Source organism: Hippoglossus stenolepis, chromosome 23 (genome assembly GCF_022539355.2).
Source record: "Hippoglossus stenolepis isolate QCI-W04-F060 chromosome 23, HSTE1.2, whole genome shotgun sequence".
Classification (NCBI taxonomy): Eukaryota; Metazoa; Chordata; class Actinopteri; order Pleuronectiformes; family Pleuronectidae; genus Hippoglossus; species Hippoglossus stenolepis.
In genome coordinates, this window is record NC_061505.1 from 9173847 (window position 1) to 9186393 (window position 12547).

The 12547-nt window shown below is 40.8% G+C and overlaps 1 protein-coding gene across 15 annotated transcripts in view; it reads right to left on the minus strand.

Moving 5' to 3' along the window:
• Positions 1-12547, minus strand: part of LOC118102448 (collagen alpha-1(XXV) chain) — a 146415-nt gene that overhangs the window by 10419 nt on the left and 123449 nt on the right. For 12 of the 15 annotated variants that reach the window (XM_035148635.2, XM_035148643.2, XM_035148644.2 and 9 more), the window contains 16 exons: positions 12245-12280; positions 10365-10409; positions 8805-8867; positions 7387-7455; positions 6554-6598; positions 6075-6119; positions 5675-5752; positions 4983-5006; positions 3002-3046; positions 2793-2837; positions 2506-2586; positions 2332-2394; positions 2171-2221; positions 1631-1657; positions 957-1037; positions 578-613 (listed from right to left, as the gene is read on the minus strand). In XM_035148635.2, the coding sequence (XP_035004526.1) occupies positions 578-613; positions 957-1037; positions 1631-1657; positions 2171-2221; positions 2332-2394; positions 2506-2586; positions 2793-2837; positions 3002-3046; positions 4983-5006; positions 5675-5752; positions 6075-6119; positions 6554-6598; positions 7387-7455; positions 8805-8867; positions 10365-10409; positions 12245-12280 (834 nt within the window). The remainder of the gene's footprint in view (positions 1-577; positions 614-956; positions 1038-1630; positions 1658-2170; positions 2222-2331; positions 2395-2505; positions 2587-2792; positions 2838-3001; positions 3047-4982; positions 5007-5674; positions 5753-6074; positions 6120-6553; positions 6599-7386; positions 7456-8804; positions 8868-10364; positions 10410-12244; positions 12281-12547) is intronic. The other 3 variants (XM_035148642.2, XM_035148638.2, XM_035148640.2) reach the window with 3 other exon arrangements.

Genomic DNA, 12547 nt, shown 5'->3' on the forward strand with positions numbered 1-12547 from the left:
GCTTTGTGCCTATGGTCATTGAACTGAACTCAGTGTGGCTCACGTCATGAGACCTAACAACAAGGAAAACATCCAACTAACTTTCTTTTCATGAGATACAATAAAATGAGGTGACAAGGGTAAAAAAAAGTCTGAGGGAGACAAAGAAGGAGAAAAAAATGACACAATCATAAATAAATAAATATTCCACAGAGATACCTGACACAGGTGATGATCCCACCACTATAACCAATCTGTCTTTAGATTGAGTTAACCCCGTCGACCTAATCAATACATGGACTCAGAAATACGGAAACAAATAATTTAAATAATAAATATCGAAATAAATAAATAAATACAAATTGTGGCAAAAGATATATTACTGGAGAAATACAGAACTCTACTTTTTCATTGCAAACTAGGTATTTTAAAAAAAATGTATCTATGTATTTATTTCTTTCTGCATTTATTTATTTATTTATGAATACTTGTGTCATTATTTTGTCCTTCATAAAAGACAGGGGACTGTATGGAGGGTGAGCGGGAGAGAGGTAGACAGAGGTCGGGTGGTGAAGCCCCTTGGTCACTTGACACTCACCCCAATTCCGGGCTTGCCGTCCAAGCCGGAGGCTCCCTGCGTGGTTATGGAGGTATGAGTGACATGAACAAGGCGGGATTAGTACCAGATGAACACTGTTATTAGGACAGCTTGATGGCAGGGTTCACAACGACTAAATTACACTGTGCGTTACAGGAAGCTTGGCGAAGTAGTCAGGCCGGGCAAATGGACATGAGGACAGAAAATGTCAAAGGCAGTACAGACACACACACACACACACGCAGACACACACTCAACAACAACAACAACAAAAAAAATCAGACAGGGCTAATCAAGACATTTTTCTATGTTTGTCTGGAGATACAAAGGGACGAGGCTGGGTGGTTGGAGTTATCCACTGGTGCGTGGCCGTACTTACAGGGAGACCCAGAGGTCCGCGATCCCCTTTGTGACCCAGTTCCCCTCGCATCCCCTTCAAACCATGCAATCCAGGTTCACCCTGGGGAAGTGGGGGGAACAAGGGCACACATGATGACACAGTTGCAATCAGTCAATCTCTGAGTACTTTATTATACTTCGCCTGTAGGATTTGCTTGTCTGCCTACTGTACGTTCACTCTCCTGTGTGTGTCATCCTCTGCTTCACCAGTAAACGCCTGATATCTGAAAGGCCTCTAACTGGGTCCTTAAATTTCTCTCCAGAAGATAAATAATTTCTTAAAAAAGCTTTTTCTATGGTTGCCAATATAAGAAATACTGAATTAGTACGTTTATAGGTTTATTCTTGATAGTAGAAACAACAGGTGCAGTGAGGAAGACTATGAAATGTGGTTAAAAGCTCTGGAAACAGCAGGTAATTAGAAGGTCTCCCTATGCTATTTGTCAAGATACATTTAATAGTGCTAAAAAATAAATACTTTAGTTATGTGCATCAAGAATTTAGTAACTTAAAGCAAATTTGAATTTTGATAATAGTTAAGGGATTCATTTAAAAGTTTAATTTGTTGGTTTAATAACAGACATACTGACTTTAACGTGTCCCTCTTTGCTTTCTGTGAAGTAACTGAGCTTTTACTGTGTTGTTGAGATTTACCTTTGATCCGGAGAAACCGTGGGGTCCCTGAAAAATATCAAAAGACAAAGAATATTAGTTTGTTAAGCAACTGGCTGGTCTTTTAATCACTAATATATCGCTGTGTTACTTGCTACACCACACAACCGTAAACAGCTAGAGGAGCTGAACAGGACGGGACATGTAGAGCGGGTGCAGCGTCGTAAAAACTCCCACGGGAATGTACTGTGAAGAGTTTGATTTGTTTGATCGCACCAAGGTCACTAAGTGCAAACATGAAGACAAACTGGTACACAAGGCCTCAACTGCTCCGATGATGAACAGTTGGCAGGCTCTTCAGGTTTTTTCAAGCATAAGACAACAAAGAGAAAATAACTGATGTCAGTGCATAAATGGAGGTTTAATTATTGACATATTGTAACCATTGTGATCTATATGCTTTATTATGTTGGGCTTTTTAATGAGTATGAATCCCATGTATAAAGTTTTCATTTTTAGATTTATAGTATGTAATTAATTGAGTTTTGGAATGTGCCAAAAATAAATGTTTTAAAAACTCACCATGGGTCCTGGTGGTCCATGGGGCCCTAGAGGCCCTGGAGAGCCAATAATCTGCAATATAAACATTTTATTACAGTTAAACAAGTTTTGAAAGCATTTCACAGCATTTTCAATACAAGTGACTGATATTTGTGTAAAGTTGAGTGTCGAACTTGGCTTACGGAAGTACCCTGAGTACCAGGTAGACCCAGGTCTCCCTTTTCCCCCTTTCCCCCATTCACACCCTGACGGGCAAAAAGACACACGTGTAGAAGATGGATGGACATTCAATTGTCAATAAACTTCAAAAAGAAAAAATTAAAAAAAGTAGTTGACGTAAACAACACAATTCTTACAGGTAGACCAGTTAAACCAGATCCTCCTTTCTCCCCTGAAGCTCCAGGCATTCCCATGTCTCCTTTTGAACCTTTATAGCCCTGAGAGAAGAAAGCAAAAGGTTTAGGGACCATTATACCTAATCACCCTTAAATGCACTTGAGATCTAAAATGTCCCTTGCGTGCAAGATTTACTCAAATTTATAGTTATCAGCCTGATAAATATAAAGACATATTTAAAGGTCACAGTTCTTTGAAAACCAATTCAAAATAGAACTCAGCAGAACATGAGAATATAAGAACTCACTCTTTCTCCATCGAGTCCAGGGAGACCAGGCAGACCTCGATCCCCCTGGGACAAGAGAAAAGAACGTTTTTACAGACACATTATAAAATGCTCACTGATATAGCAAGTGCATGGCAGATTTAAGTTGTGACTGCAAAAGGAAAAGGTACCATTCACACACAAGGGGAAAATTCCACATTAGCATCACAAGTGCAGAAGACATTGTTTACCTTTACACCCTGAGGTCCGATTGGCCCCGGAGGCCCTGGAGGCCCCTGCACAGGAGGAGATACACAAAAGGAAATTTCAACACAATTCCAGTCAACATACAAATTACACTAGGCTCTGCACCATCTGCTAAGCAAATGTTTTCACACTGCATCATTGACCATCACTCTGAGACCATTGGCAAACAGTGCAAAATATGTTAGCGATCAGTGATCAGTTAACAGGAAGCTCAACTTGAAAGACACATGCTGAAGTCGTGAACATGTTAGCTGGATCATTCCATTTGGAAATATACAGGAGGTCAATTTTTGGGGGGGATGTGTGTGATGGCGTGTGTGGGAGCTGGGTGATGCAACCATTGGGACGTCCCCCTTGTAGAGAAATAAATGACCTACTGGATATGTAATATTATCACTGACAGAATTATATACTTTGATGTTAGGATGTGACCTTTATACCATGTTTACTCATGGAGGACTGATATAAAGGTTTACAGATGGCAGATGTAGAAAAAGCAAGTGAATAAAAATGTTCGTAACTTCAGTTTCAATAAATGAGGATGTTCAAGATAGTTCAACTTTGCGTAAGTTATCCTAAAACGATAACACTGTTGTCACATCCGGCACAAATGAAGCTATAGCGCACTAACCAGAGAAAACCAAAGAATACACTATATACTTATCACTTATCTTACATATTTATAAAACCAAATTGGCACTAGAATATATATATATATAGACTAAATAAACTCATTTTCCAAGTAACCAATATAATCCAAAAATGAGTTGAGTTTTGCTCAAGGATAAATTACACAAATCTTAGCTTGAGTGTTTGAAATATGAATGTAGGTCTATTATATTTAGTTGGTGGTATTATTTGAAAACAGCAATGTTTTCTAAATTCTCATCCACTGTCAGTTAATTCAGAGGTAGATATTTGAACTATGTCGACTTTGAGGTTTTCTGTCTGGGTTCACTGGATGTTCCTGTGTGAGTTGGTATTTATTGACTAGCACTTAGCTGATGACGGGATAATAGGTGAAATATATTAAAAATGGATTTTCATTGCATTCATGATAAAGTGAATGAGCTGCTGCGACGAATCATTTCCAATTCTTTCTCCTCTATCTGCAATGTGTGCACTTTTTCAGTGCTGCAATAACATTAATTTTAAGAAAACACAACAAGTGTAACAGGCACCATACATACAAACACAATATAGTCTTTAAAGGTTCAGTGTGTAAGATTTAGGTGAAAGGGATCTATTGGCAGAAAGTGAATATAAAATAATCTGACTTTTTTTTTAACTAGTGTTTTTCATCTACATTGTACGAATTGTTGTTTTCTTTACCCGAGAATGGGCCCTTTATATTTAAATACTTTATATTTACATCAGATGGTCCTCTTTAGGGAGGTCGCCATGTTTTTTTGTTTTTTTACAGTTATCCAAACTGAAGGCTACCACAGGTTCTCTTTCATGTTTGGAAGGGGAGGGTGAGGTGAGGGGTATTCAGCTGCCACATGCAATTTCACCACTAAATGTCACCAAATTTTACACACTGAACCTTTAACCTTAAAAGATTATGACAGAGGCCCTGTTCAAGACAGAATGTCAATATAAGCCAGTAAAGATTGGTGCATTTTCCCAAAAACAAATGTTAAATGAAATGAAATTAAACCAGTAGGATTTTGACCACAAATGGACGGTGTGAGTTTTGGAGAACAGACATTCAAGGAGACAACCGGCAACTCAGGAAGCATGAAAGCTTGGTCACAAAGAACCATCAACAAGGCACCGAATGCACTTTCATTCATCGCCAAGCAAACGTGTTGCTGGGTGAGGGAGCACGAATACAAAAAGGCAGCGCAGGCCAGGCCGGAGTTGGGTTTGGTTGGGTTGGGTTGGGTTATGCCCATGCGTGGGAAGAAGATGAATCACTCGTGGGGATGAAAACAATACACAGAGTACACAGAGCCTAATTACCGTTACTGTAATAGTGGTAATCTTCTGCAGTGGGCCAAAGGAGTGGAAAGGGGGAGGAGATGAGAGATACGATTGCAGAGGTGACACAGAAAAGAAACCTTTGCGTCAGCACATTGCTGCATCAATACACACACACATTTAGTTCTGCATTAACCAACACATGTTAGACTATATGAAGAAGACAGAATGTGAATCATGTTAAATTCGGGGTCCTGCTCATGACATTTCTCATTTTCTTATCAAACACAGACACAGGAACTGATTCAGTCGTGCGTAAACACATTTTAAACTGCAAAAGGTGCAACCTCCTCTTTTACTAAATAAGTTACTGAGCCTGTTTTTGGCATCCCTGATTGTGGTTTGAGGATTTAACACATTCACAACCATGTGGGAACCGTTGTGAAAACCATTGACAGCAATATCAACCAAAGCTACATCTGTGAATAAGGGCAGCTGTTAAAATGCCCATCCGTCACTCGCACTACGTATCCACATCCCCACTATATTAATAAATATAGCAGCCCGTCCTGCATTTGGAGTTGAGACATATCGAGGAAACATTTTTTCATTTACAAGTAAGCAGATCGAAGTCAAAAGTCATGTTTCATTGTGCCATGCACTATTACAGATATTCCATTCTGAACCAACAGACGTGAGGGAAAAGAGCTGCGCTAAATAAAGACTTATCTGACCTGTAAAGCCTCCTGTATGTTTCCATTGTAGTCGATGATTTCAGTGGCCCCTTGGTCTCCTTTCTGCCCAGGGGGCCCCTAGTTCACATTAAGAGACACCTTTGGAACACCGCATGTTGTTTCATACTGCACACTTGATTTAAGCACAACATCAGAGACATTAAGACCCAGGGCAGGATTGACCGCTGCCCCCTTGTGGTACAGAATGTGTGGTTACACTGACAATCTGTCTCCCAGGAAATAAAAATCTGAATATTAATCAGTATGCAGCCTCATAAAATCAGTAAAGAAAGAGGAGAATAGAGGTATTTGTAACATTTAATGTTATGAATATATACATTTAGAATTTTTAACATTCATAATTTAATATTTATTTATAATGATTCAAAAAGATGTTTACCTTCGGGCCGAAGGTTCCCAAGTCTCCTTTATCTCCAGTCTCCCCCTGATTTAAGAAGACAAGCAAAAAATGTCAGAGCTCAAAGAAGCAGATATAAGTGAGAATTATAAATATAAGATACATGTCATAATCAAACATTAAAAGCAGTTCTCAAAAGGTTGGTTAGCACTTTTTTTAACAACAACAATAAGTATTATTCTAATGACAACAGCGGTGCATTGGAAATTTAACTTTATGTCATTCGAATGTTTGCATTGGAAAAACCTGGCACAGCATATAATGTGTTGAACGAGGATCTTATAGTGTTTGACATCTCTGCAACTAAATAAATTCAAGACTCTGACCTGAGCTAATCTAAGAGTGGAAATCAAATATCTGCATCAGCTGCAAAGTCTAATTAGCTGATCCTAACACCATGGCTCACTTAGATCGGATGTTCTGTGCACCGTGTTTAAAGAAAACACAGCTGCCGCACTCACCTTCGACCCTTTATTACCAGGTGTACCCGTCTCTCCTTGTGACCCCTGCCATGAATAGGAAAGGGTTGTTTATTTATTTATGATGGAATGATTAAAACAAAAAAAAACAAAAAAAAGCCAAGTATCAGAGAAATAAACATAAACCTCAAAATACAAAACAAACCCTCTTTAGTGATTCAACCTAAATTCACCAGAAATAATTCAAGGTAGTCCACATTTCACAAAAGAAATATCAACCTCCTATTCCTCCTGAGAGTGAAACACAGTCAGCTCCGCAAAATATAACAAGCTTTTAATTTGTCATTACTGGCAAGCAATGGAGAAAGTGTTTATTTGAACTCTGGCATTGATCAAGTAGGGGTTTCACTTGTGGGGTTTCTAATTGGACGTGAAACGGATCTCTGGGTCACTGAAGTTTAGACTGGTTTAAGCTACCTGCTGTCTCAGTGCCAGACATAAACAATGGTCAGCTCGTTTACTTTACACAGACCCCAGGGAAAGGCCCTGACCTTATTTCGGGCCATAATTGTTAAGACAGATCTCTTTGTTATAAGAATTCAATACTAGAGGCATTGAACAAACAATTGTTCTGGGAACGCAGATGGACGACGAATCTCCACTTCCTCCCACAAATGTCTTGTGCATTCAGAGTCTGTCAAAAATCTGTCTTTCAGATCCATGTACACATTCACAAATCTCATTACACACAGACTGAGACTTTTGAGATATTGTTGTGTCGTTACACCAGGAAGACACTAGATGGCAGCAAATACCAATCACCCACATGAGAGAAAGGACTTTGAAATATCCACATGAGCACATTAATCACTCACCTTTGGTCCAACATATCCAATTTCTCCGCGCTCACCCTTCCCTGGTGGCCCGTGGTCTCCTCTCTCACCCTAAACAGGCAAAAGAAACACAACAAAAAAATGCTCAAAGTGTGTAAGCGTAGTTCTCCTGCAACCTGGATTACCTAAGAGCTCGAGGGAACTGCTGACGTGTGCACGTTCGGAATATCAGGCGTGATTCAATGACCTTTATGTTATGCAGTGCTGACATAATGATGGAATCTACCATAAGAACATCCCGCCCTTCTCATGAGTTTGCTTACTCAACAGATAGTGAGTCGTAGATATTTATGCAGAATCAGCACAATCTGCTTGCAGGTAGACTGTGATGGTTGACAAGGTTAAAGGAAACCCCCAAACAAACAATCTGCATCCAACTTTGTTTCCTCTAAGTTGAATCTTTTAGGAAAAAATGCAAATGGGTGATATTCCTTTTGTATTCGTCCCTGTCCGTTTGGGTGCAAGCAAGATAACGCAAAAGCTACTGGACGGATTACCACGAAACTTTGTTGGAAGGATGTGGTCAGGGAAGAACCGACCATGGGCCAGATCCGGGGATTTTCCCCCCCACTTTCTTTAACATTGCGATGTCAACATTTTTGTTGATTCCTCAGAGAAAAATTCATGGATCTTGATCTGATATTTACGAGATATGACGGATAAAAATCCAGATCTAGTTGGTTTAAATGCGGTTTCATAAGCAGACTGCTGACTCGGTGAAGGTATGGGCTCCACTGAGTGCCACTCAAGTTTCTTACAGCGAAGTGGCAGAATAGAGCCAATAGATGGGGCTGTGGTATAACTCAGGGCCCATACATTTTGATGACTTATTGCTGATACTCAAAACCCGAGTGGGACACAACCATTATTCAGCAGTGTTGAGTCAATAAACCGTTTGGTTTTCAAATAACCGCTCGGTAATGACATCCTGAAAATAAACCCGCAGACTAATAGCGGGTGAGATGTTTAAATAAAATCTCCAACATGTGAGCAGACCTGAGCATGGAAAAACCATCAAATCAAATACTTGCTGCTATAGCTTTAAATTAGATGTAGACGTGCATGTACGTCAGAGGTTGATGCAAAGCGAATACATGTTGATAATCAATGCAAAACAACCAATTACGATGCAAACACTAATTGTTGTGTCAGGACAATCACGGCCTGATCCACAGCGTGATAATGTCAAAGAGGCAAAGGATGAACTCCCTCTGACAACTTCTCTGGGTCATTTTGACGAAACAGAAGCTTAAACACATGGATATGGTGATATTAACAGATCATAAGACCCTCAACTAGGAATTAGTGACCTTAATGATGGGATGTGATTGAAAAATAGTATCTCAAAGCTGTTGAATAGCATTGTCAGACCTCAAGAAATCACACCGAACATCACCCACCTTCGTTCCTGGGAGTCCGGGAAGCCCTGGCTCTCCCTGGGGGCCGAGGAACCCAGGCTCACCCTGAGTAAAAGAAAGCAAATATTACAACTTTTTCCACAAAGTGTTATTTTTCTTTTTTTGGTGTAGCTCTACCGCCACCTGCTGTGACTGAACACTACAATAGATGCATGGGCAAACAGGCATGCAACTTACTGCTCACAACTCGGCACGTGCACACAAACTCGCACTCAGGGACACATGCACAAATCACACACACACACACACACACACACACACACACACAAGGGCGAAAAATAATCAGCGACTTGTTAATTCATCCCCCTGGTTTCTCTAAATTAACGACACCCCCTTATGAGCCATAATCCATGGAACGACTGAACTGGTTAGAAGCTCATCAGGACACGAAGAGGTGTTCTGCGAAAAACCAGGTTCTTTGCCGCCACTTGAAAAGTGTCAGCGTTTTTTGCATTTGCACTTTCACTTACGAGGAGCGAGCTTCATGAGGCGCGACGCTCAATTTGATTGTGAAATGATTTAATTGGAGTATATTGCAAAACCATCTGCAACCAGGGCCCCCTCCCCCCCTCTCCCCGCCGCCGCTGTGGAAGCCTTTGGATTGGTAACTAGCGCTGGCTTCAAGTTTTGATTGGATAAACAGTGAGGAATGTGCAGCAGAACAAAAAGGCAAGCCGCACTCGGAACCCGTGAGTGCTACGTCAGCAAAATATTGTTAAAACCCATCAAGCATTCAGGCTTCTTAAGTAAAAACAGGAGAATATAAAATATAAAACGAAAGAGCTTTTTTTTTTTTTTACAAGGCCAGCACATTACAAGCAAAAAAAGACGAAAAGTCGAAAACAGCAACAAGCATCATGTCATCATGCTTGTTTGAGCATTCCTCGCATTCACAGGTTATATACTTGAAGCTAATGATCCGAAAGTACATTGGGGTGATTGCTATTCTTGATGGCAGCGAATTATCATTATCATGTGAATTTGAGTTTGTTCTTTTATGATGCAGTAAAAAAAAAAGAAAACAAGCTCCTTAGCTAAAACAATAAAAGCCTAGTTCGGAGAAAATGGAAATAAATAAAAATCAAACTTCCTCTCCCTAATAAGCAGTAGTATTTTGCAGTGAGCCTCTTGGTGCCCCTTTCAGAAAGTGTTTTCAAGGGAGGCAGGGGTCTGATCATTAATTCATAGACTTCTGTGCGATTCACAAACCTTAATGAGTCCGTTTTCTTGCTGACTTGGGGCACGGTCAGATCTAAAGACTGTTTGGCCTCGTCAGTTTGCCTAAGCTCCTTACTTCCTTTTCTTTCTGCAATGAATGCACAGGTATGACTGCGCCTCTGCCGCTGCGGCACATGTAACCTTGTGGTCTCGGTGCAAATCCCACACAGCAGAAGAGGCAAGATGATGAGACCTCGGACGTGTCGTACATAATGCAAGACGAAAGGTCAGGTGAGTTCGGATCTGCTATGGACGGGGCTGAAGCGGATGGACGGGGACAACACTGGGTGGAATGACTGAGGGTGAAAACAGCGAAGCATTTACCTTTATCCCTGGGAGTCCAGGCAGCCCTGGAAGTCCTGGCTCTCCCTACACAGGAAGAGTGTGACATGTTACAGCCAAGCCAAGCTAAGCTGAGTCAAGCCTCATCTGTCGGCTGGCTCTTTGGGATTCTATTGCTTCATTTAAAACGTTTTCTTTTCTGCTCTAATTCTGAAAAGTGCTCTCTCTGCTGTCCACGAGTGTAAGTTGACTGTCGTTTGGTTGCGGTGAGCACTAGCAGAAGGGACCTCACATGCACTTTCATAGCAACTCATGCAGCCGCGGCTCGACAGCGGGATTAGTGGTTGTTAGCCCTCCACAAAGTGCAACAGTAGGTTTTATTGTTTCATGATTTGACTGGTTCGGGCAGGTGTAATATGTTCTGCTTTCTGGAAGGAAAAACTGTCTGATACTCTGGACTGAAGCTGCAAAATGCTGATGGAGAGAGCTGTCGAGGCCGTTACGAGCTTGGCAGCGCGAGGAGTCGAGAGTCGGCCTTTTTCTCCGTCAGCAAGGTCGGGTCATTGTCAAGTCGAGAACTCCATTTACCCCCGTTACATACGAGTTTGGGCAAGGCACAGTCAGTTACTCCGACTGTGGAAAAATCTGAGGTCAAGTCTCTCTTGAGGCCTCGTCGACACCTTCAAAAACAAAAGCTCTAGATAATTTAACGCTCTGTTAAGACCATTGTATTTATGACGTATGAAAAGAACTGATTAGCGCCGCACGAGAATGATCAAGTGCAGTGGCACTCTGGGGATCAGACACAGGGCTGTAAATTTACATTATGGCCAATGAAAGCATTGTAAAAACTAATGAACAAAATGTCTTTCTTGTGGACGAATACTTTAACAACAACACCATCTGAATAGTAATAGGAGCAACAACTCAATCTCCTGATAGCAGTTATGATGAGAAATATAATTTGTAAATTGTCAGCACAAGCAGAATGTCTGTAAAATGAGAGATAAGATAAGCAGTGAAAAAAAATTAGTTCGGCCACGAGTGCTTTCTTTGCAACACAGAGTAAAAAAAAAAAACCACATTTGCCAAAAGCCTTTCTGTCTTTCTGGAACCAGTTTGTCCAAACAGAGAAAAGAGAAGCGGGAATTAATGGGGTGCAGCACTTGGGATTAAAAAGTGTAATTAAACGGGGCAGTGTTGCATTCTGGGGACAAATACTGGACTTGATTTTGCAGGAAAATAGCTCCTTCTCTGCTGCATGCTTGTTTTATTAGTACCTCATCACCAACAAGAAAGAGATCATACCGGCAAACATGGCTTGAACTGCGAAAATCGGCTTAGTTGGACTAATGCAAAGCAAAACCACGGGATGACCTGCCTGCACCAGACGTACAGGTCCCGTTACGCTGAAGCAAAAACATCCAAAAGATTCAGTCTGTGCTCAGAAGGGTTGGTTAAATACCTGGGAGCTTACACGGGCTCAGAACAAGTATCAAGCCAAAGTAAATGTAAAACGAGTCGGAGCGCTGTGATGTTCGTGTCGGGGTCTGCTCAGTGAGCCCCTCCCCCCCCCACCGCCGTGTACAACCATCCTTATTACATTTTAAACTGTGAGGTTCAACTGAGTTAGGAATGCTGTTGTCACAACCCGGGCGAGGCCCATTATACTTTCTTGCACAACAGACTTGAGCTTTAGCGTGAAAACGTAAAACGTGTGCGTATCCATGAAAACGGCATTCAAGTATTTTCTGCTGCTGTGTCGTCAAATATTTTTTAGCTCACGTATAAACACAGAAATCATTAACAAACACTAAATATTCAAGGGATTCTAATGATTAAAACTGTTCTACCACCACTGGTGAATCTAATGCTATCTACTGTGTATTAAAAGCAATATTTGATTAAAATGCAGTCATTACCTTGTATCCACTTCGTCCAGGCTCTCCAGGTTCACCCTGTAATACATGCAAAGAGTTTTCTTTTCAATCGCTTCATTTCTGCATTGGTTATTTGTAAATCCAGGTTTTCCTTCCCAGCATCATTGGCTTAACGTTTTGTGATTCGAGTTTGACATATTTTTATAGATATTTTCATTTAACAAAAGCTTACGTTGCTATTGAAAAGCATTTTGATGCCACAGAGACACTAGGCTCCTCTAAATACATTCAATGTAATTCAGAAATGGGCACAGACACGCATATGTTCTGGAAATGTATGAAGAT